A 24,568-nucleotide genomic window follows, 5' to 3' on the forward strand; every position below is an offset into this window, starting at 1 on the left:
GTTACCTAGTTTAGGCTTTTGGTGATAGAAAAATAAATCAAACATAGATCTAATCAGGACAGCAAGCAGTGCATATGTCATTGTGTAGGAGGAAAATGTGATACGGTGCTTTATAGATAAAATGCTATAGATATTCAAAGATGAGGGAGAACTTGTTTTTGGCTGATGGAAAGGACCTGGAAACCAGGAAATCTCAAGCTCTGTTAATAAGTAGTCATCTTAGGTACTTTGATCAGAAATTTATTTAACACTACATTTTATAGAATAGATCCAAATTTAGGTATTTTATTTTATACTCTCAATATACAACTCATGTTCACTGGGAAAAGTGGGTATATGTATGTTAACAAAGTTATAATAAAATTGATAAATACTGTAATTGATATACTTATTCTTAAGTGAATCTAGAGTAATAAGCAGTACCCTTGGCATATCACTCAGGCATCCCTCTTATCAGAACTTATCCAAGTGAAGCAATTTTTGAAATTGAGAAAACTGATTATTAGTTTCTCAGCAAAGCTAACATGTGTGTTTTCCCCTAGTATTTATTATCAAGAATGTGGCCCAGGTAATTCATAAGAGGCATAAATATTTCCCTTGATGGATCCTGTCTAGAGTTTGGTTAGTCTGGAAGTGTCTTGGGCTTTATATTTGTGTATAATGAATGGCTTAGCAGAAACCTAGGGCACTGGTTAACTCTGATGACAGACCAGTGTACTTTGAGAATCAGAGGCTCTGAGAATCAGGGAGCACAGATGGATGCCAGCTCATAAAGAAGAGCAGGTCAGTAAATTTGAATTGTGTAAAAATGTTATTGTTATGGATGTGGAAAAAAAAATTTGAAAAATATTGACTTAGGGCTTAAATTATTTTCAACAAAATTTGAGCAGGTTTCTGCAAAATTTTCTAAAGGAAAATGCTATTTATTTAGTACCTAATTTATAGCTGGTACAGTGCTTATTAGCATATATTATTAGTTTAAGTATATTTCACACTGCTTTTTGTCTCGGCTATGATTTTCTAGGATGTGATTTTTTTTTATTCTTGCTTGATTCCTCTTCACACAGAAATTAAAAGCTTAGAAATATGTTCAAAAAATCTGGAAGGACACTGGCTATTTGAATTAATTACAGAATCATAAGAAACAAGAGCTGAATTGTGCTCATGTTAATTTTGTATTAAAGAAGTTAAATTAAGAGCTGATGATTGCTCGGAGTTTAGCTTCTTAAATACAATTTTAACATGAAATATCATTTCTATTTTATATGTTTTTAATCATTAACTAGGCTTTATGTGTAAGACATTGAATGAGTTTTAAGAAAAATTCAAACTGAGCTTTCTCCTTCCCATCTTGGAAAGGGAATGGCAGAGGGTTTTTATGGTTATTTTTAATTCTTTAGGTGCATCGTTTTCTCTAAAAGTTGCTATTCAACAGGCTGTGTCTGATAGAATATTTAATGTTAGAGCTCTTAGAGTTGGTAACTTAGACAGTAAATGTCAGAAATTAGGTATATGTCTAGTAGAAAGGCCCAACCATCATTTTCCTTAACTGTAAGTTATATTTCATATTAAAATGTTGCATATGCATTTCGGTCTTTTGTAAGATAAGCACTTTTTAATTAGGATTCATAGCCTGCCTTGTTTTTTTCAGTTCTCCAAGTGATTAAGCTCCATGTAAATTGTAACACTATTTCTTAAAAGTGAAGCAAAGATTTTATATGACTGAAGGTTATTTAAATGTTTATCCTGTTTTATTATACCTGAAAATTCTTTATATAACTGTGTTGAATGGATATATGTAGATTATGAATTTTATAATCTTGTTTGGATTGTTCTATTAAGCATCAGTGAAATCTTGTAGTGTGATATTTTTAAACTAATAAATATATTTAAAAATTCTTTGGTGCCCTGACCAGGTGGCTCAGTTGGTTGGAACATTGTCTGTACACAAATAGGTTGTGGGTTTGACTCCTGGTCAGGGTGCACGCCTAGGTTGCAGGTTTGATGCCTGGTCAGGGCACTTACGGGAGGCAGCTGATGTACGGTTCTTTCTCACAGCGATGGTGTCTCTTTCTCTATTTTTCTCCCTCCTTTTCTCTCTAAAATCAATAAACATATCCTAGGATGGGGATAAAAATAAATATGTAAAAATTCTTTGGTAATCACATGTGCAGTTCCTTTCTGAAATAACTTCTGAATATTGATTTCTCACTTGATTGTATCATAATCTCTTTTTAAAAAAATTATATATTACTGATTATGCTATTATAGTTGTCCCTGTTTTTCCCCCCTTGCCCTCCCCCTTCCAGCCCCCCCTCATTCCCTCAAACAATCCCCTTCCCTTTGTCCATGTCCATGGGTCATGCATACATGTTCTTTGGCTACTCTATTTCCTATGCTGTACTTTACATCCCCATGACTATTCTGTAACTACTAATTTGTACTTCTTATCCCTTCACCTTTTTAGCCAGTACCCCTACCACCCCTTGTGTGGCAACCATCAAAAATGTTCTCTGCGTCTCTTATTCTTTTTCTCTTTTGCTTGATTATTTTGTTTTTTAGATTCAATTGTTGATAGATATGTATATTTTTTGCCATTTTATTGTTCATATTTTTGATGTTCTCCTTTTTAAAGAAGACCCTTTAGCATTTCATCTAATACTGGTTTGGCGGTGATGTACTCCTTTAGTTTTTTTCTTGTCTGGAAGCTCTTTATTTGTCTGTACATTCTTAATGACAGCTTTGCTGGGTAGGGTAATCTTGGTTGTAGGTCCTTGCTTTTCATCACTTTGAATATTTCTTGCCATTCCCTTCTAACCTGCAAAGTTTTTTGTTTTTGTTTTTGTTTTTTTTTTGAGAAATCACCTGACAGTCTTATGGGAGCTTCCAGAGGTAACTGACTACTTTTCTCTTGCTGCTTTTAAGATTCACACTTTGTCTTAACCTGGCATTTAATTATGATGTGTCTTGGGGTGGGCCTCTTTGGGTTCACCTTATTTGGGAATCTCTGAACTTCCTGGACTTGGATGTCTATGACCTTCACCTAGTTAAGGAAGTTTCTTCATTATTTTTTGAAATAGGTTTCCAGTTTCTTGCTCTCTCTCGTCTCCTTCTGGCACCCCCATGATACTAATGTTGGTATGCCTGAAGTTGTCCCAGAGGCTCTTTACGCTGTTGCCAATTATTTGGATTCTTTCTTGCTGTTCCAGTTGTTTTGTTTTGTTTTGTTTTTGGTTCCTTGTATTCCAGATCTCTGATTTGATTCTTGACTTCATCCACTCTACTGTTGATTTTCTGTAAATTGTTTTTTATTTCAGTTAGTGTATCCTTCATTACTAACTTTTTATTTTTATGGTTTGCATGTCCTTTTTTATAGTGTTGAAATTCTCTCTGAGTTCATTTGCTCTTCCCCTAAGTTCATTTAGCATCCTTATAACCAGTGTTTTGAATTCTGCATCTCATAGCTTGCCTGTCTCCATTTTGTTTAGTTCTTTCTCTGGAGTTGTGTTCTTTCACTTGGGACCTGTTTCTTTGTCCCTTCATTTTGGCAGCCTCCCTGTGTTTGTTTTTATATGATAGGTACAGCTGCCTCATCTCCCAAGCTTGGTAGAGAGGCCTAATGTAGTAGGTGTCCTGTAAGGCCCAGAGGCACAGTGTCCCCTGTTACCCAAGCTGGGTATTCGAGGTGCACCCTCTGTATGGTCTGTGAACACCCTTCTAATACAGTTCAGCCTTGATTGTTACTGGCACTTTCAGGGTCATCCACTGCTTGTGTTCTATCAGGGGTCACACAGCATAAGCTTCAAAGCAATCTGTAGATGGTTGCTACTTTTGCTGGGCTTGGAGGTATCCAGGCAAGGCCAAATTGTGAACCAAGGCCGGCTGCTGCTAGTGGTGGTCCTCGGGCAACTTAGTGAGAGGTATAGAGCTTGCTGAATCAGATGCTGCTTGCTTGAGAGAATTTAGGGAAATCTGAAGCATGAGCCAATACAAGCCATTCGTATAGAAACACCACTGAAAACAGCTTGGGTTGGCCTGCAAGTTGGGTGGGGCAGGGTTTCTGGGATAGGGCATACAATGTGAGCCAGGTTGGTGGATTCTCTCATAGGGAGCCTGCCTGCCAGCTCTGTGGCTCTGTGGCTCTGTGGCTGTGTGGTATACAGTGGCCTCCGCTAGCACTTCTTTCTGGGAGATAGCTGCCCCCTAACTCTTGACCTGATGCCGGAGAATTCATTTCATCCCCATATGCCTCTGGTGCCTTTCAATCTGCTGCCCCTGCGCAAGAGCCTGCAGTGGGTAGGTCTGAGTAAGCCTGTGTGTGGGTCCTTTAAGAGGAACTTCCAGGCATTTCAGCAGTATCTGTCTTCCAAAGCCTCAACTCCCACTTGTTTTTATAGCCAGAAGTTTTGGAGAGTTATCTTCCTGACAGTGGAACCCTGGGCTGGGAGTACTGTTTTGGGACTGGGACACTTCCCTCCTCAGATAACCCTGTTGATTTTTATGTCACATGTGGGTGTGGGACCAGCCCATTCCTTGTCTCTGCTTCTCCAACCAGTTACTATGTAGTTTGCTCTCTAATTCCATTTTTGTAGAAATTTCCTTCAGCTCAATTTCTAATGGTTCTGAATAGTGGTTGTTCCATAGTTTAGTTGTAATTTTTATGTTGTGCAAGGATGCAAGCTGTGTTACCTATGCTGCTGTTTTGACCGGAAGTCCTCATAACTGCTTCTGTAACTTAATAGAACCTTTTTGTACATCTTTGGGTTGACAGATGTATTTGGTACTGGTAGAGAGGGCTAAAATTAAGTTGTTAATTTGTGCTTACTTCTGAAATCTTAAGTTATAATTACTTTGTACTAGTTAGGTTCCAAAACAGTCTGTTCTGGGAGAATGACACTGAACCAACACATCTAATATAAATACAAAGTCTAGCAGATCAAAAATTGTAGATACGATGGTATGGGACAAATAGTTCTGTTATGCAGCAGTAGCCATTGTCGTCTTCTTTTTCTTTTTTTAAAAAAGAAACCCTAGCCCTGGCTAGGTGGGTCATTTGGTTGGAACATCATCCCATGTTCCAAAATAAAAAATGCATTGTGGGTTTGATTCCTGGTCAGGGCACATACCTGGGTTGGGGTTTGATCCCTGGTTGGGGCATGTGTGGTGGGGGAGGACATTATTTGGGGGGAACGGATGGGCTGATTGATGTTTGTCTCTTAAATCAATGTTTCTCTCTTTTCTCTCTCCTCTTTTGTCTTTCTCAAATCAATGAGTATGTCCTTGGGTGAGGATTGAAAAAATAAACAAACAAACAGACAAAACACCCTTAAACCACAACTTCAGTTAAATGGAATTTTGATCTCTGGATGGAATGAACAAATGTATTGTGCGTTTCCTTTTGTTTAAGTTTATTTGAGCCAGAACATCTATTGTTTTAACATGCCATAATTTACTAAGTCCAATTTCATGTTTTACTTCAACTGTTTTGTTTTATATGTTTATTAAGCATCTAATGTATTCCAGGCACTTTAGCAGTCACTAGGAATACAGTAGCTGACCAAGACAGGTCCTTGCTGTTGGTGGAGTTTATGGACTCATGAGAAAGACAGGTATTGGATTAGCAATGAGAACTGTTGATAAATGTTGAGAAAGGAATGCTCAGAAGATTGCTGTGAGAACACAGGGGGTTGCCATCTTTTCTTGAGTTTCGGGAAGACAATACTGAGGAGATTTCATTTAAACTGATCCTGAAGGAGTTGGTTAGGCAAAGAAGGGGAGGAAATGTGTTCTAGACAGAGGAAATAGCATGTGCAAAGATACTGAGATAAGAAGTGGCATGCTCATGGAATTGCCTGGTGCTTAAAATGTGAGGGGAAAAGATTTCAACTGAGGCTGTGTAAGTAAGCAGGAGCCAGATCTTTGAGAGTTTATGTAAGTCATTGTGACAGGTTTTTACTTAGCCATGGAAAGTTTTTAATGATACGTAATTTTATGATCTTTAAAAATTTAGTCTGGCTGTGAATGAAAACTAATGCATGACATTGTTGAGCAGGCTGTTGCACTGGTCCTCATGGAAAGTGGTAGCCTGGATTAAGGTGGCACAGAGGTGATGAAAGAGAGGATAGCTTTGAAAAATATTTTGAAGGTAGAACTTATTGAACTTAGCTGACGTGCAGTGAGGTATCGAGATAAGGAGTCAAGTATGACTGTTTACTGGTTTTAGCAACTGAGGGGCTAATGGGACCATTTACTAAGATAGGGAATACTGAAACAGCTGTAAGTTTGAAAGGAGGTTCTAAATTTAGCTTTGGACATGTTATATGAAGTTCATGAAGAGAGCCTAGGAGAGAGCCCTGCTAAATGGCAATATTTAAGGGTTTAGGTGTAGGAGAGGATGCAAAGACTTGAGAGTGGCAAGAAAAGTAGAAGAAAAGCTGGGAGCATGGTGTACTAGAAGCCAAGGGAAAAAGTGTTCCAAGGAGGGAAGTGGTCAGTTGCCGCTGCTTGCTCTTTTTATGAAGAACAGTAGTAGTATTCTTAGTCCATGTTACTTATCCTTCGAATTTCTCTAGTTCTGTTTGATCTTGCTGGATGCAATTATATAGAGTGGTCCCAATTTGGACACATGTTAGTCATGTACAGTATAAGGGTAAAGAAATAATTTCTAATTATTCATTATAATAGCCAATATATTTTGGTTATAAGACCATATTGGGCTAATATCTTTGAAGAAACATCTCTACCAATTCTGAGGTGATTGATACAGGGACCCATTTAGTTTTTGAATATAGCTTGGTTAATTTTTCCCTAAATGTTTGAAGTACAAACATTTAAAAAAATTTTTTTTAGTTATTTTATTCATTTATTTTTAGAGAAGGGGGAAGGGGGGAGAAAGAGAGGGAGAAAAAGATCAGTGTATGGTTGCCTTTCACACGCCCCTTACTGGGAACCTGGCCTGCAACCCAGGCATGTGCCCTGACTGGGAATTGAATCAGTCAACGCACTCAGTCCACTGAGCCACACTAGCCAGGGCTGAAGTACAAACATTTTTTTGTTTTTGTGCATAGTAAAGCTGTTCTGGCCATATATATGACTCCCAAAATCATTTTTTTTTAACTGACTTAAAATTTCTTAAAATTATTTTTAAAATTTTATTTTTCAATTGCATTTTACATTCAAAACTATTTTGTTTTAGTTCCAACATATTTTTATTTTTCGGTTTGACAAATAGTTTGCTCTCACCTGTCAAACTGAGTGAGCCTTTCACATATTTTATCTTGAGACTGCAAAGGTCACTTTATCCAGCTTAATACTGAATGGTGTTTTTGAGACATGGTCATTTACCTGTACTGGTATGTGTTTAAAGTCCTCAAATAGAAGGTTTTATTTAACTGTGATTTCTGTGAACATTTAAGAATATGGTTTACTAAAACTATTGCTATTTTATGTGGGTTTTTTCTTTTCTTTTTTGTTTCTTGTTTTAATAAACTATAAAGTGATAGGATGACGGTGGTTTCTTCTCCTAAGTTCTTGTCACTTCATTATCAACCATAACTACGTATAGTTCATCAGTATTAAGCCTAGAGTTTAAGTTCCCATCATTGTGTTCTTTTTCTTCTAGAAGTTGAGTTTATTGCAAGACAAATCAAAAAGCTATCAGTTTCCTATAGCAGGGCAACAGTACCTCAGCTTCTTCAGAAAGTTTAAGTTGGAGGGAGACTGAGGAAGAGAAGTGAATATAATACCCACTTATCCACAGGGAAGGAGAGTAGAGCTACTTGATTAGCCTCAGTTGGATGGGCAGAGCCTGGGAGTAGAGCTTGGAGAAGGAGGGATCCTCATGCCTCCTTGGATGTGGGAAAGTAACAGGGGCAAGAAAACGTGAATGGGAATGGAATAATTGAAGAGCATAGGGAAGAGATGACAGGTTTAATTTTTAAGGAGAAATTGGAAATGATGAAAATGTATGGCAGAAGGGCAAGTTCCCTTTCCATTTCTCACTACTCACCAAAGAGGAATAGGAAGTGTCGTAGTTTGAAGGGATATAATCAGAGATGTTTTAGAGAGAGTTGGCCACATAAAGAATAACCTGCTAGTTGCCCAGGCACATCTTCATTAATTCAACAAAGGTTTTGGAGTCCCTCCTGTGTGCCAGATTCTGTTCTTCTGTCTTATCTCCTCTCTCCTCCCTCTTTAGTCCTAGTGATTTTTCTCCAACACACAATGCATGCATGCATGCCTTTAACACTTGTAGTCCCTCTCTGCCTCAAACTCTTCCCCACTTCCTCTCCACAGCTGCATGGCTCTTGCTCCTTCACTGCAGTCAAGTCTGTTCAGATGTCTCTTATTCAGAGAATCTTTCTGACCACGTTTGTAAAATAACATCCTCCTTTCCTCCTACCACTCTGTCCTTTTATCCTGCTTTGTTTTTCATTCCAGCGCCCATCACTATAAGACCATCTTCCTTCTTTCCTCTCATCCTCTCTCCCTTCTTTGCTCACTAATCATGTGTGAGCTCTAATGTGTTCTGTGAATTGTGGTGTTCATGCCTGTATCCCTGTGCTTTACCTGGGAAGTGCTCAGTAAACATTTATGGAATGAAAGAATAGCATACAGCCAAGCTCATGGTTCTAATTACTTTTTTGGATATACACAGCCAGTTTAACTTCTTTGATATGATTGCTTTCTTTTAGATTCCCTTCCATTGCACATTCTTGTTTTAGCTATAATACCATTGACTCTGCTTTTTAAGTTAGTCTTTCATTTTTTGTCTTTCACTAGGAAGATGTCCTGTATTTTGCTATCCTAGGGCTCTCTCAGGAGTGAGCTGTAGCATAGTGTGGTAGAAAGATATTTGGTTGGCTAAGGAAGACTTTGGTTTAGATTCAAGCTCTGATTTTATTCATGTGATCTTGGTTAGGCCAGCCTTCCATGATTTGTGAAATTAGAAAATTTAGGTGATCTTTATGATTTTATACATTTAATTTACATTAAATATCTGAATAATTAGAATTCTACTCTTAAATCTCACTGTTTTAGTGTTTTATATGTAGTAGCTTTGCTTGCCAGTTGTTTAGTTACATAGTTACTACAGAAGGTCAGAAAGTATTTACAGAAACCTTTTTTTCCTTTCTGCAATAGATAGGTCTACTTACTCTGTAACCATGGATAAAATATGTAATCATGTGTTCTGTTATCATGCTCTTATGGCAGATTTCTTCCCCTTGGCTGTACTTTATAGGGGAAAGACTCACACTGATGATCTACGTGTCTTCTTACACAGGGTAAAGTTACTCATTTTAGCTTAGTTTTAGTTTCACTTTTGTCTTCCTTGGGGACTCTTGAGGATTTTTGTTTATTTTTGCTTATTCGAGGTAATTTATCTCAGGTTAAGCCTGGAACTAATGTTTTCCAAACTGTTGAGCACTACAGTTTCTGTGGAGGATATCTCAGGTACTGCCCATTGGGGTGCACATGGACTGACTCTGCCCTTTCCCCTTCTACCACCTTGTTCTATACCTTGCTGCCTTTTAATATTGGTTCCTTTAAGATAACTTGAAAAGAATTCCTGTTTCAAAAAATGTACTAGTGGAGGTAAACTAGATATTTCACTTAGTGATATTTGATGTTAATATTGGCAACTTTAAAAATAGTTTGGATGTGAGTTCCTCTCAAGCATCTTTTTTAAGAGGAAAAGTGAAGGAAAAGAACATCTAGAGACATCAGGGATACCCTATTAATTTCCCCCCCTCCCCCCCCAGGGAATAACTAACTCAGACCTACCATAGACCTGTTCCATTTAGGCGTGATAGACCTCTGTTCATGAAGACAGTCTTCATCTTTGGGACCGCAGGATTACACTGACATACTTTGTTGCATGGTTTTTGCTCTCAGGTTCCTTCTCTTTGTTACCAAGGTACTTAATTAGTTGAGGCTTTTAGTCTTAAAATGATTTCAGTTTGAGGTATGCATCCTTAATCTGTTGCTTGTGTTTTCTTCTGAACATCAGAGCCATACTATCTTTAGTCAAAATAGCAATCATATAGGAAAAGACAACTTTTTACTCTCTACTTTGCTACTCTTTAACTGTTCTCATCTATAGCGAGGTACGTCTTTTATAAAGACATAGAAGTACATGACCTTCTAGAAACTTAGAGAATCATATCTTAACATAATTTATTTTGTTCTGTGCCAGAGGTGGTTCTGGTACTTGTATCATCTGCTTTAGATGTAGAGTGCTTTTCTAAAGCCTAAGAAAGGGAAGCATCTATTTTCATCACATGGTACAACTGTATCTTCACATTACCGAGGCTGAAAAATTGGGATCTGGTCTGTTTTTTCAATTTGCTGTCACTTGTTAATTGCATTTTCTTTCATAATTTCATTCCATTCTTTATAACTTTACTACAGTGCCACTGAGGAAAGCAAAAATAGAATTCAATAGAACCACAATAATCGAGATAAAAGATAAGAAATACTGTTGGTCCATAGAATCAATGTAGTGGTTAAATCTATGAGTAGAAAAACATTCTCAGTGAAAATAGTATTCTTTACAAAGAGCATCTTATTGCCTCAAAAGAAATCTAAAGTGTAATGACAGTGTATTATATTATACTAATAAAAAGAACTAAACCTGCTGAAAGAAACAGAAAAGGGGGACAGAGTCTAGCCTTAGTCTTGAAAGTGGCTCAGGCATTTATAATTAAAGAGAATTTCTTATGATGTTGTTTCAAAGTATAGTTTTTAGTGAAAGCCAAATAAAGTTAAATTTTCACTTCTATATCTTGTTTGCATCTGTTTAAATTTTAAAAGGTGACTTGTTGGCGGAGACTGGTAATACTGCATTACAACATTCAGCATGTATTAGCTGGACTTTTTTTATTACATGCTTGAGAGGCATTTGTGTTACGGTAGAAAGAATGATGTGCAGCAACTGAATACTGGGATTCTAGTCCTAAATCTATTCTTGTGACCTTAAGTCATACTCTGATAAAAATATGCATCATGCCTTTTTTGCAGTGTTATGTGAGGATAAAATGCAGTAATATATATGTAAAACTGCTAAAAATCATAAACCTATATAACTTGAAGAAGAATGTTATATAATTTCATCATTCTCATCATAAAACATACCACTATCTTAACCAAATCTCTTTTCTTTTATCACTAAGAAAGATATCTCTAACTAACTAATTTTATTTTATTCTCCAGCTTTTGGAATACAGTGGTTTAAAAAATTTGGTTATCTATTGTAAAATAACATGTAACTTACTATTTTAACCCTTTTTAAATGTACAATTCAGTGACATCAAGTACATTCACAGTGTGCAACTATCTCCACTGTCTGTTTCCGGAGCTTTTTCATCATTCCAACAGAAACTATGTACCCATTAAGAAGTAACTCCCCAGTCTGCCCTTCCACCAGTCCCTGGTAACCTATATTCTGCTCTCCATCTTTGCCTATTCTAAGTACCTCATATAAGTAGAATCATATAATATTTGTCCTGTTGTGTCAGACTGACTTGGTGAAATGTTTTTAAGGTTTATCTGTGTTGTAGCATGTATCAATTTTGTTCCTTTTTAAGGCCAATTAATCTATTGTATATATTTACTTATACTTACAGTTTTTTATCCATTTGTTATTGGACATTTTGGTTGTTTCCATCTTTTGGCTTTTGTGAATAATATTGCTATTAATATTGGTGTACAAGTATCGTTGTGTCCCTGATTTCAGTTTCTTTGGGTATACACCTAGAATAAGAACTGCTGGATCCTATGGTAATCCCTATTTTTAATTTTTTGAGGAACCATTAAACTGGTTTCCCAGATTACAGTGGTTTTTATAAGGCAGTGTTCACTGCACTTTTTTTGACCTTTGAGCGAAAAGTGTAAACAATTACAGAATCAGGTTATGCTTTTAGATTGCTTTTTATTTAGGGCTTGTTAAGAAACTGGGAAGACAGAATGTGGTTAGTCAGCTAATTTTTATTATTTTATAATATGTTATCCAATAGGAATATTGCAAAGAAATTATAATTTATATAAATATTAAAAAGTATAATGATAATGAACTATCAACCTGATGGTAGTAGGGTCAAAATTAGGGAATTGGAATCTAGAGGCTTAATTAATAGAATAAATATGTCCAGTTTCTGATTATTCATTTGTAGTTTTTCTTATGTATTTTCATAGATTGTGACAGACTTTTAATTCAATCTGGCTTCTTTTTACCACGTACCTGCCTTTGATGCTCAACCCTGTTTCATTCCCTCATCTGTTGATATGTTTTAGTTGCAAATTAATTTTGATATAATTAATAAAAACTTCATTTTGGATGTGTGATCAAATTTTTTTGTTTTATTGCATTTATTGGTACTTGACTCTGCATGGATCATTGAGAACTGATTTTATATATGATTTTAATCCAATTTAAGCCAATACTAAGAATAATGTTCAGTGTATATGAAAGAATTTCTTTTTGTGAAATCAATATCAGGGTTGGAAGGGGCCTACCTCTATTGTTCTTAAATTCTCTCTAACTTCCCTCTAGTGTCGCAGTTTGCTTAGACACTTTAAGTGATGTAAAACTATTTTGGGGAGGGAGCAGAGGGAAGGGAATGTTGCAAAGATTGTTCTTAAATTGAACTGAAATGTCTTTCTGAAACTTTTACCCTCCCATATTCTCTTATTTTTGCCATATAGAATACTAATATTCTTGCTTATAATAATTTTAGGGTACAACATTTTTGCAGAATAATAAATCCTGAATGGTAAATATATGAAGTCCTTTGACAATTATTGTTTAATCGCTTGAACAATGATGCTCTTCTTTAGCTTTATTTATTTTTAATTGTTCAAATATATTTGTCTCCATTTTCTGCCACCACTCTCCCCGTCCCCTCTCCCCTACCTCTCACCCTCAATCCTTCCCCACTTTGGCTTTGTCCCTGGGTCCTTTATACATGTTTCTTGATTTGACCCTTCCCCTTCTTTTCCCTGTTACCCTCCTCCCTCCTTCCCTTTTCTCTCAATGTTGCTAGTTGTATTTTTCTTGCTTGTTTTTTTTGTTGATTAGGTTCCACTTATAGGTGAGGTCATATGGTATTTGTCTTTAACCCCTTGGCTTATTTTTGCTTAGCATAATGCTCAAAGATGCTCTTTTAGATGTATTATTTGTTTAGTAAATTAAAAGTATATATAGTGATAATGATTTTTCAAAATACTGTGATCCTTTAAAAAATAATGTATGTATTTACACTCAGGTATATATGATCAAGAATTTCCTGTAGTTGGCAGAGTAATTTTATGAAAAGAGAGAATGTACAAGAATTCAGGCAAGATTCTTGTTTGTTTAGGATAGATTATTTTAAAATTTATAGAGTTTCTATTTAGAAAATGTTTGATTTTCTTGATTCCTTGCTGAGGATGCCTTTCCTAGCCTGAGTCCTTGTCACAGCACATGAGAAGCCCTACTTTTTTGGTGAGGTTTTTTGGGCAAGTAGAATATGAGTACAGCCTCAAAATGAAAGGGTGCCAAGATTGACCTGAAAATTGGGAAAAGATAAAACAGACAATGTTCTAAAGCTAATGAGTATGCCCTGTTTGAACTCTGTTCATTTGAAAATTAGGGTTGTTTTTGGTTAAAATCAACTTTATTGAAGTATAATTTACATAAAATAAGACATACTTATTTCAGGTGTATAGTTTGACAAATGTATACATTTTTGTAACCACCATTCAAATCAATATATAGAACGTTTCCATTGTAGCAGTAAGTTCCTTCATACAGCTTTGCTCTTAGTCTTTCTCACTTAGCTAACCGCTATCTGCTTTCTGTCAGTATAGATAGGTTTTGCTTATTCTAGCATTACACATATTTGGAATTATACTGTGTATCTTCTTTTGTATTCAGTGTCTTCACAAAACTGAAGCAGTATGATATTTATTTATTTATTTGTTTGTTTGTTTGTTTATTGGACAGTAGTTTGCCATTGAATGAATAGACCATGATCCCTTTATTTCTTTACTCATTGATAGATACTTTAGGTTATTTCCAGTTTTGCCCTATTATGAATAAGTCTGCAATGGATATTTGTGTCCAGTTGTTTTTTTGGACATATGTTTTATGTTTTTATTTCTTTTGGAGTGGAATCATGAGTCATAGGATTTTTGAATATTTAACTTTATAAAAAAAATGCCAGTTTTCCAGAGTGGTTGTACCATTTTGTCCTTCTACCAGCATTGTGTGAGAGTTCCAGTACTCCATATCCTGTTAACATTTGGAGGTTGGCTCATTGAAAACTGAGTCAGGTTCATTGATAGATAATGTGTTATTTTTAGACGTTTATAGAAATTATGAGACTTGATATGCTTTTAAAGGTTTAGTAATGATAGCTAATTCAGTGCCATTTATTGTACATCTCCTATGTGCCAGATACTGTGTTAATGACTTTGCATACATTATAATCTCTAATCCTTAAAACAGTTCTATAAAATAGAATATATTATCTTCATGTTACAGACAGGAATCCTGGGCTAGTAAATTTTAGGCTTAAGATTAGATCCCTAGATTCTTTATTTAATTTCACTTCAACATTTTGGTCTTTCCCTCTCATTTATAGAATTAGAAAGAGTATGATTTTAGTTAATATCATTTAGGGTTTCCAGATTGAACTGAGGAAGGTCCAAAGATATTTAGAAGAGTTAGAAGCCCTGGGGGAAAAAATAAAGGATTGAAATGATTTGTGTGTCCATGTGTAAATGAGAGAGCATGTATCTCTGAGATGTTAAATACTTAATATAGATGCCATTTTCCTATGTATTATATTATTTGAGCTGTCAAATAATAGGGAAATGTCAAAGTTGTAGAATTACTAGAGAGGGAAGATAGGCAGTGGTAATAGTGATTTGGACCAGAAGCTTGTGTTTTTAATCTCCAAGCAAAGTAGTTGCTGTTGGAATGACCTTGTTTTGCCATGTAGGAATCAGCCCGTTGGCATTTATTTTTAAATATATCCTAGACAGTTACTGTTTAATTGTATATAATTTAGAATTTTGTTAGAGCTACTAGGCTGACTTGTAGAGCAGATTTTTTTTTTAAAGAAAATCTTGGTCAGTATATTTCCGAAATAGACAAATTGTGTGAAACAGTCTACATTTTGCAGCCTTTTTTTACTAAACAAAAATTGTTTAAAATTTGGATCCTTTAAATTTCATTTTTCCTTTTCCTATCCCACTTTACAGACATTTCAACCTACGAATGAAGAGGGACACTTCCCTTTTTAGTGATGAATTTAAAGTAGAAACATCAAATAAAGTACTTGATTATGATACCTCTCATATTTACACTGGACATATTTATGGTAAGTTGAATCTTGAACCCTTTTTTTCCTATGCATGAAAGTATACATGTTGAAGCATAGGCAAGTATTTTAGAAAAGATGGAATAAAGTTTGAGGAAATAATGAATCTCATGAAGGGTATAATTGTCTTTGAAGAATGAAATAATCCTTGGATCTATCTTTACATCTTTTTTAATGTTGAATTATGCAGTGTCTGGCTTCTGAAAGGTATGATTTTTGTCTCTCTCAGTAGCTCCAAACTTAGATTTTTAAAAAAATTTTAGAGACTTCTGTAGTTTTCTCATCATCCAAGGAAGAAATTAGCAGTAACCTTGCTGTGTTTTTAATATTAGACTACAGTTTTCTATTTTTTTAAATTTATCTTTCTGGACAAGTAACTCATAGTCTCTGCCCTTTTTTTGCTAGGCATTGGTGAAGAAAAGTATAAGACTGAGTTTGCAGGTAGAAGCCATGTAACTTAAAATACCAGTGTCTTGGGCTCTTAGCTACAGTCCATGATTGCTTCAAAGTTAACTAATTAATTTTAATCTCTAACTGAGAAATTGTGAAAACCATGATTTTTGTTTTAAAGAGAAAAGTTTAAGTAAATTTAACTTTTAAAGCCCACTTCTTCTTTCCATCTCTTCAGATCATTCGCTGTTTAGTGCTTAGCTTTTCTTTGTGACTATATTAAGAATCAAAAAGACCTTTTTTCCAGTTATGTTCTTTCACTAGAGAAGTATAATTGATGGGACAGTATTACAAATCTTTGTCCAGTATCATAAAAAGTATATTGGTATACTTTTGTTCAGATTGTTTTTGAAATATTTGACACTATCTTATTTTTAAAATGTGTTAATATTTATAAAATCTAAAGGTGTTAAGGAAGGCATGGGCTCATGAAGATTATATCAAGTTGGAAAGGAATTTTTTTCTTATAGCAATTAGAGCAAAGTGTCAAAAGAAACTTTAATGTCTTTATTTTGAAAGTGTTTATTTCATCAGTGGGCCTGTTAGCCTCTTTCTAAGTTTAAGTTAATTTAGCAGTTATTTATTAACTATTGCATGTATCCCGGGCACTGTGCTAGGTACTGGACATGGGACTGTCAACAAGACAGATGTTCTATTTCATTGTGGTTACTAATAATTGTGTATATTTTAACTAAGTAGTAGTTGCTGTTCACATCTCAAATTCAGGTTGATATATTTTATATTAAAATAAACTTCCCTCAGTACATTTATATTTAGGTTTTTAAAAAATACATGTATACATAGCTCTTTAAAGAAAAATGAAGTTAACATACACATGCAAATTAAATTCTCAAGAGTTTGTTGCTTTCATTAATAGGTGAAGAAGGAAGTTTTAGCCATGGGTCTGTTATTGATGGGAGATTTGAAGGATTCATCCAGACTCATGGTGGCACATTTTATGTTGAGCCAGCGGAGAGATATATTAAAGACCGAACTCTGCCTTTTCATTCTGTCATTTATCATGAAGACGATATTCGTAAGTACTTAACTTCTGTCAAGTACCCTTTTGCAAAAAGATATAAATAGTTAAAACTGTGTGGAGACGAATGAGGCCTGAACTATTTTCTTTCCTGAGCTATTAGACTACAATATAGTTTCACAACCAAAGTCTTAATTTAATGAATAATAGATCTATAGTACATTGAGACAATTTCCTTATCAATCCATGGCAGTCCTACTTTGTTAATATGACACAACGAAGTCCACCTGAACTATAAATTAACCAACTATGATTGAGCTGGAAATCCTCAATTCTGATGTGAGCTAGTCATTTAATGCTATAATGCCTGTGTGTGTCCTACTGAAGCATCTTTATCTTCATTAGTAACTGTCAGTGTGGATATTTTAGGTATTTTTCTAATTTCAAAGTCCTTTGAGTATTTCTTTTTGGGATTTTGAAATAATGACTTCAGTTTGTTAAGATTCCATGGATTTTGACCTCTACCATGGTCATTATATGGTGGCGATTTGTTGGGAGAGTTCTTTTTCTTTGTTTTAAGAGTAGAAAATGTATTTAGACTTCACTTTTTAATTTCTACCATTGTCTATAAATCCATAGTCATATAATCAAGAGAACACTTTAATAAGATACTACAGAAATTCATTTCTCTAATTATATGCCTCTTGAATTCTCATATTTTATTTTTGAGTGTAATTAGATTAGTCTTTCAATTTTTGCCTATTTTTTTTTAACTTGGCAGCTTCCTCCTTGCGTCATTTTCCTTTCTACAGCCAGAAATTTATCGTCCATGATAATATTCTTACCCTAGTAATGTACTGGAAAGCCTTAACAATTTTGGCTTTTTGTTCCATCGGTTCTGACTGTCTAGATGCTTGTTTTTTCCGATGCTCTGTTACTACAGAAAATAGCATAATTATTCTAGATGGGATACATTTATAATTTTAGCTACTTGATAAATTATAAATTCATTAATGCTACTTGCCCACATTTTTAGTCATCTTTATTTTTTTCAACTTTCCTTCCTGGTATTTCAGACTCTCCTCTACATGTAAGCTCAGTCCTTTGAATTCATATTCACAAGTTGGAGTATGAATTCCTTTGCCTCCTTTCTTGCTGACAACAGAATTTTCATCTATTTGACTTATATGTTACTTAGTAATTTAATCTTTTTACAGATTTTCCTTCTCTGTTCAGTGTATATAAGTTCTCCAACTGCAGTTTCTATTTCTTTTGCTCCTTTAACATTCCAAATACCATCTATGTCTGGAGCAGTTTCTTCAGATACTGAATGAAATCTTGAAACATTTCTCAAAATTAAACAGACCTTTTGGGAAGCGGTAATTTGAAAGATTTCAAACTTATCTTTATCTTCCCATAATATTATAATCAAACTTTTTCCTTTGCTTTACACTTCCCATAAGTGCCCTCCACTATGTTTGTTCTGTCTTTCATGATTATTTTGTATTGAATCTTACCTCTTTTGTTTCTCTCTTCTCATCTACTTGTGTATGTAGTAGTTTAAGCATATTCTGTTTCCCCCCCCCACTTTTATTTCTTCCTCGTCATGTAATTGCATTTGTCCACTTTGCATCTTACAGTCTTTCAAATGTTTTTCTTTATGTCAACCTTTTCCCCCCACAAAGATAATGAGTTAGCTTGGAAGATTAGTGATACTGGTTGTGACATAGTTTTCTATTCCTTTGGGCATTTAACTTAACCATTGATTTTGCTTTTAATTTTTAATTTTCCAAGTAAATGCATATTTCAGGTAAGGAGGATGTTTCACATTCTTTTTATGTACAAACTGGAATTACAGCTTAAAAATAGTAATATTTAGAGTGATTTTCTGGTAAATGGAAATGTAACAATATGAGGGTGAGAGCATGGGAAGGAATTGCTTTAAACAGACTTTTTAATGCCTACAAAGGAATGCAGTTACTTTTGAGAAATGATCTGAAAAATCAGTCAAGGTACACATGGTTTAGGAAAACCACCATGTGTTAACTTTTTACCTTCTAAATAGTTATTATCTTCTAGATTCTAGACTGAGGGCTGGCAAATCTTTTCTGTAAAGGGCAAGATAGTAAATATTTTCATCTTTCTGGGTCACATGAGCTCAGTTGCAACTACTCATTTCTGCTGTTGTAGTGTAAAAACAGCCATAGAAAATATGTAAATGGACAAGTATGGTTGCGGTCCAATAAAACTTTAGTTATAGATACTTAAATTCAAATTTCATACATTTTTATATTACAGAAAATATTTTAAAAAAATTTTCAGGCATTTAAAAATGTAAAAGTTATCCTTAACTTGCAACACCAAAGAAAAGGACTCACTTGTTCAGCAGGCTGTCATTTGCCTTCCCCTCCTCTAGAGGATAAAGTGACTTTTAATTGACTCTTTAACTTCTCTGTGTAGAATGCCTAAGTTCTAATAGTAATATTAGTAGGAAGAGTAGCTCTTAATATTTAATATGTACCTGGCACTAGATAAAGTTCTTTACTTGAATCTTTAAATTTAATCTTTACAATAACCCTTTGAGGTATAGGCACACTTATTGTCCCCACGTTATACATGAGAAAACTAAGGCTGCTTATAACATTAATGTGACTTGATTGTGGTTCTCATGTTTTTAACCATGTGCTCTTATGCTTCACTTATGAAAGAAAGCTATAAATTCACGTTGTTATGTTTTCATGGATTTATAGCACTTTTCTGAAATGTGTAAGCCTCCCTAAAATCACACATTTGTGTCCATTGCAGTTTTAAGCCAGATTTTTTTCAATATATTTAGCAATAGGTGTTTATTTTACAATTAAGTCAAAGGAGAGGTTGTCTCTTTAATATATATGAGGTCTGTCTGGAAAAAGTCTAGCCATAGATAGGATAATAAGAATGGTTAGTGTGACATCGATGTATCCTGGCAGCCAAGGAGAGTGTACTAGAATGCACATGCATGAACAAAGATGACTTCACTGTCCTAGTCAGTGGACGTGGTCGGTGCCATTGAGTGAGCATGTGTACTGTGTGGCCATCGCATTCAAAATGACGGAGCAAGTAGACAATGAATCTGCATCAGATTTTGCATTAAGTTTGAACATTCCTCTGTGGAAACTATTCAGATGAATCAGAAGTCTGCAGCTATGGGCAACTGGTAATTGGCAGCTTTGTCACAAAAATGGGCCCACTCAAGCATTATGGCTCATGCAGAGATCTTTGTCGAAACATCAAATCACCCAGGTGACTCAGCCCCTCTACAGCCTAGATGTGGTGCCCCGAGACTTTTGGCTTTTCCCAAAACTAAAATCACCTTTGAAAAGGAAGAGATTTCAGACCATTAATGAGATTTAGGAAAATATGACAGGGCAGCTGATGGCGATTGGGAGAACTGTGTGAAGTCCCAAAGTGCCTACTTTGAAGGCGACTGAGGAATGATTGTCCTATGTACAGTGTTTCTTGTATCGTGTATCTTCTTCAATAAATGACTCTATTTTTCTTAGTACATGGCTGGATACCTTCTGGACAGACCTTGTACATTATTGTCTTCATATAATTTGCTTAAGTGCCAATAATTTACTTTCGCAATTAAAGTAGCATGATTGTTTAGATCTCTGTGTAAATATGTTTGAGTGTATTTGGTATCTCTATATGTTACTGTGTTTTGCCATGTATAATGCACACATTTTTGCTGAAATTTTTGAAGGGAAAATAAAGGTGGGCATTTTACATAGGTAGTGCCTTAAATACCTTTTATCTGTTCTTGTGTTTTGTAATTATTTGTTACATAAAATTTCTTGAAAAAAAATTTCTTATACCATAGTATGTTAAAAAATAAATGCTAAGATTTCTTTATAATACAAGAAACAAATATCTAAATATACATAAATAAAAGATTGAATTAAAAATTAAAAGGAAAGATTTTTTTCCTGAAAATTTGGACCAAAAACGTGGGTGTGCATTTTATATGGGGGTGCGTTATACACGGCAAAATAATGGTATTTGCTGCAGAAGCAAAGCATTCCAATCTTGGGTAGGAGTTCTGATGAGAATTAGTCTACCCTTCTCTTAATACTGTTTTTGCAGCTGTAGGTGTAAATGTATGAAACCGCCATGTAAAAGGATATTGCTATTCTGGAGAACCTCAGTGAATGGCTTCTGAGACTGTACCAGAACACAGAGACAATTTTCAGTGATAATATTTAATAACTTCCTTAGGAACTTTGATACCCAGTTAGATACTATGGTGATAGCTAGATAAAGTTATTAGCTTAAAATTCCCACTTGTTCAATTCTGTACTTAGGGAATAAAAAGCATTTTCTCTAGGACACAGAAGTTTGAACTGTTATGACAATGTAAGAATACCACTTCATCTTCTGCTCATTGGCATAGTTTATTTTCAAGAAACTGGGAAAAATATTGTCCCATAAACTATGCTGTTAATCTTATTAATTTAGGACATTAATTAAATTAATTTTAGGACAGCTTTCAGGAATGACTGACATGTGATTACTTGGAATCATTAATCATAAATAGTGTACCTTTGCACCCATTAGTGTACTATTCTCTGAGTGGGCAAAGGTCTAAGTAATTTTTCCATGCTGTGCTTATATAAAAATATTTCATCTTAGAATTAAAAAATACTTCAAGTAAATATATGAAGCTGTAAAATAAGAGTGTTTGGGTTTCTTCTTTTTATTTCAAGTTTATTTTCATGTGTGTGTTGTACGTAGAAAAGCCCAGAGAGCTTGGATTAGCAGGACACCCCTGTTAAATCTCTCTCATGTTAATTTGATTGTTAGTCCAACCAAAAGAATTTAGAAGGGTAGAAGGAAAATTATTCTCCTCACATCTGGATATTGCATTGAAGATGCAGTTTTAAATATAGTTTATATTTACTGTCATATAAAATGTTTGAGGGTTTGGAAAAAACTTCGTAGGCATTTGATTTTTTAGTAAGAAGAATGAATTGCGAAGTTTTATATTAAGACTTAACAACCATATGCATTTTAAAAATAACAATTTTCTTTTGGGGGTGTTGTTTCTTCATCAGACCTAGTCAGCAAATAAGGGCTTTTTAATTTTTTTTTTTTTGAGGGGGAATTGTTTGTTTCATCATATCTAGTTAACAAATTTTATAGAGAACTGAGTTGTTCTGAGTGAACCAGAAGATTGATGTAGTGAGATGTATAATTTTATTATTACAGAAAGCACTAGAATTACTTGAAAATCCTAAGTTTAAATAAGATGGAATCTGAAGTCTAAAGAGTGTTAAACAACTTGTGAAACATGGTCATGACAGAGCTCTGTGTCTCCTAGCTCCTGCTACAGTGCTTTTTTGATAAGTTAGGAAAGACAAATATAAAGGCTGGTTAAAGTCAAAGGACATTAGTGCAGGACTTGGGACCCCCAAAGAGCTGTTTCTAAAGAAGTATTGTGGTGTCTGATTGATTATAGAAGTGTGAATTTTGAGATTAGATAATTTCCACAAGCAGTTGGCCTTGGTTCGCAGCATGACTTTCTTGGGCACCTCTAAGCCCAGCACAAGTAGCAGCCATCTGCAGAGCACTTTGTAGCTCATGTTGGGTGGCCCCAAGCAGAATGCAGGTGGTGGGTGACCTTGGCCTGTACCTTCTGAGATGCCCCAGAGCCAGCACACATGGTCATCAACTTCAGACCACATCCCTAACCACCTCCACAAGGAAACACTCAACGAGTGGACTCAGTGGGCACCAGAGCCCTGCTTTTAATAAGTCCTACTCCATAGGGTGGGCCCCTTCATAGCTAACCCTCCATGGTTTGCAGCCAGTCCGTATAGGTGATTGGCCAGGGGTTATATCTCTCTTGTTGATGTGCCAGTGGCATCAAGACTCAACTACAAGAGGGTGTACGCAGCCCCATGTTGGGGGTGTACCTGGAGTACCTAACTTGGGTGAATAGGGAGGCTGTGCCAGAGGACACTAGAGGACACCTGCTACATTAGGCCATGCAACCAAGCATGGGAGACGTAGCAGCACTTCTTAATACATAGACACAGACACAGGGAGGCTGCCAAAAAGAGGAAACAAAGAAACGTGTTCCAAATGAAAACAGAACAAAACTGTAGAAAAAACTAAACAAAATGTGGATAAGAAGTCTAATAGATGAAGAGTTCAAAGCACTGGTTAAAAGAATGCTCAATGAGCTTAGTGAGAACTTCAGCAGCATAAAAAATGACCAGTCAGAAATGAAGTATACACTAACTGAAATGAAGAGTAATTTACAGGAAATCAGCAATAGAATAGATGAAGCTGAGAATCCTATCAGCAACTTGGAATATAAGGAAGCAAAAGTACCAACCCAGAATAACAAAGAGAAAAAAGAATCCAAAATAAGGAGGATAGTGTAAGGAGCATTTGGAGCTTCAAGCATACCAACATTTGCATCATGGAGGTGCCAGAGGAGAAGAGAGAGAGAGAGCAAGATGAAAACCTATTTGAAAAAATATTGACAGAAAACTTTGCTGACTTGGTGAAGGAAATAGACATAAGTCCAGGAAATGCAGAGAATCCCAAAAAGGCCCACCCCAAGACACATCATAATTAAGATGCAAAAGATTAAAGACAAAGAGAGAATCATAAAAGCAGCAAGAGAAAAGCAGTTAGTTACTGTCAGCTGATTTCTCAACAGAAACTTTGAAGGCCAGAAGGAATTGTCAAGAAATAGTCAAAGTGATGAAAAACAAATAACCAACGACCAAGATTACTCTACCCAGCAAAGCTGTCACTTAGAATGAAACGACATACAAAGCATTTCCGGACAAGAAAAAGCTAAAGGGGTCAATCACACCAAATCAATTTTACATGAAATGTTAAAGGATCATCTTTAAGAAGAAGAAGGAAAAAAGATAAAATATGAACCATAAAATAGCAGTAAATACATACCTATCAACAATTGACTCTTAAAAAACCAAAATAAATGAACAAGAAAAAGAGGAACAGACTTACAGATACGGAAAATATTTGGATAATTGCTAGATGGTAGGTGGTTGTGGGGATGGGTGAAAAAGGTGAAGGGATTAGGAAGTACAAATTGGTAGTTACAGAATAGTTGCGGGGATGTCGAGTATGGTGTAAGGAATATAGTCAATAATACTTGAATAACTTTGTATGGTGTTAAATGAGTATGAGATTTATCATGATGGTCCCTTCGTAAGTTATATGATGTTTAACTGCTGCAGTGTATACCTAAAACTAATGTAATATTGAATGCCAACTATAATTGAAAAATAAAAAATGATTTAAAAAATAAAAAGATGTAATAAATAATATCTGATATACAGTGTTTAGGCATGTATCTCTAGTTGCTCTACAGAAAAGTCCCTTTAAGAAGAGAACAGGATTTAATCATTGTGTTTGATTGTCTCTAGTTGGTATTTTTGTTAAAACAGCTTTATTGAGGAAAAATTGACACAACGAACTGCTCATATGTAAAGTATATAATTTGGTAATTTTTGATATGTTTGTACAGCTGTGAAACTGTCACCATAATCACCATAACGTATGTATCCCTCTTCCCTGAAAGCTTCCTTCTGCTCCGTGTACGCCTTCTCTCCTTCCCAGCCCCTCTTTGCTCAGGTACTAATCTCCATGTTTAATTTGCGTTTTCTAGAATTTTATATAAGTGCAGTTATACAGTGTGTGTTCTTTTAAAAATCTGGCTTTTTTAATTTAGCACAATTGTCTCAAGATTCACTTA

At 35.2% G+C, this 24,568-nt stretch overlaps 1 protein-coding gene across 2 annotated transcripts in view; it reads left to right on the top strand.

The window, feature by feature from the left end:
* ADAM10 (ADAM metallopeptidase domain 10) overlaps positions 1 to 24,568 on the top strand; it is a 126,690-nt gene that overhangs the window by 38,297 nt on the left and 63,825 nt on the right. For both annotated transcript variants that reach the window (XM_054565359.1, XM_054565358.1), the window contains 2 exons: positions 15,244 to 15,362; positions 16,690 to 16,848. In XM_054565359.1, the coding sequence (XP_054421334.1) occupies positions 15,260 to 15,362; positions 16,690 to 16,848 (262 nt within the window). In that variant the 5' untranslated portion in view covers positions 15,244 to 15,259. The remainder of the gene's footprint in view (positions 1 to 15,243; positions 15,363 to 16,689; positions 16,849 to 24,568) is intronic.

This window comes from Pteronotus mesoamericanus, unplaced genomic scaffold (genome assembly GCF_021234165.1).
Source record: "Pteronotus mesoamericanus isolate MK-2021 breed Mesoamerican mustached bat unplaced genomic scaffold, CSHL_Meso_final contig_164, whole genome shotgun sequence".
Lineage (NCBI taxonomy): Eukaryota > Metazoa > Chordata > Mammalia > Chiroptera > Mormoopidae > Pteronotus > Pteronotus mesoamericanus.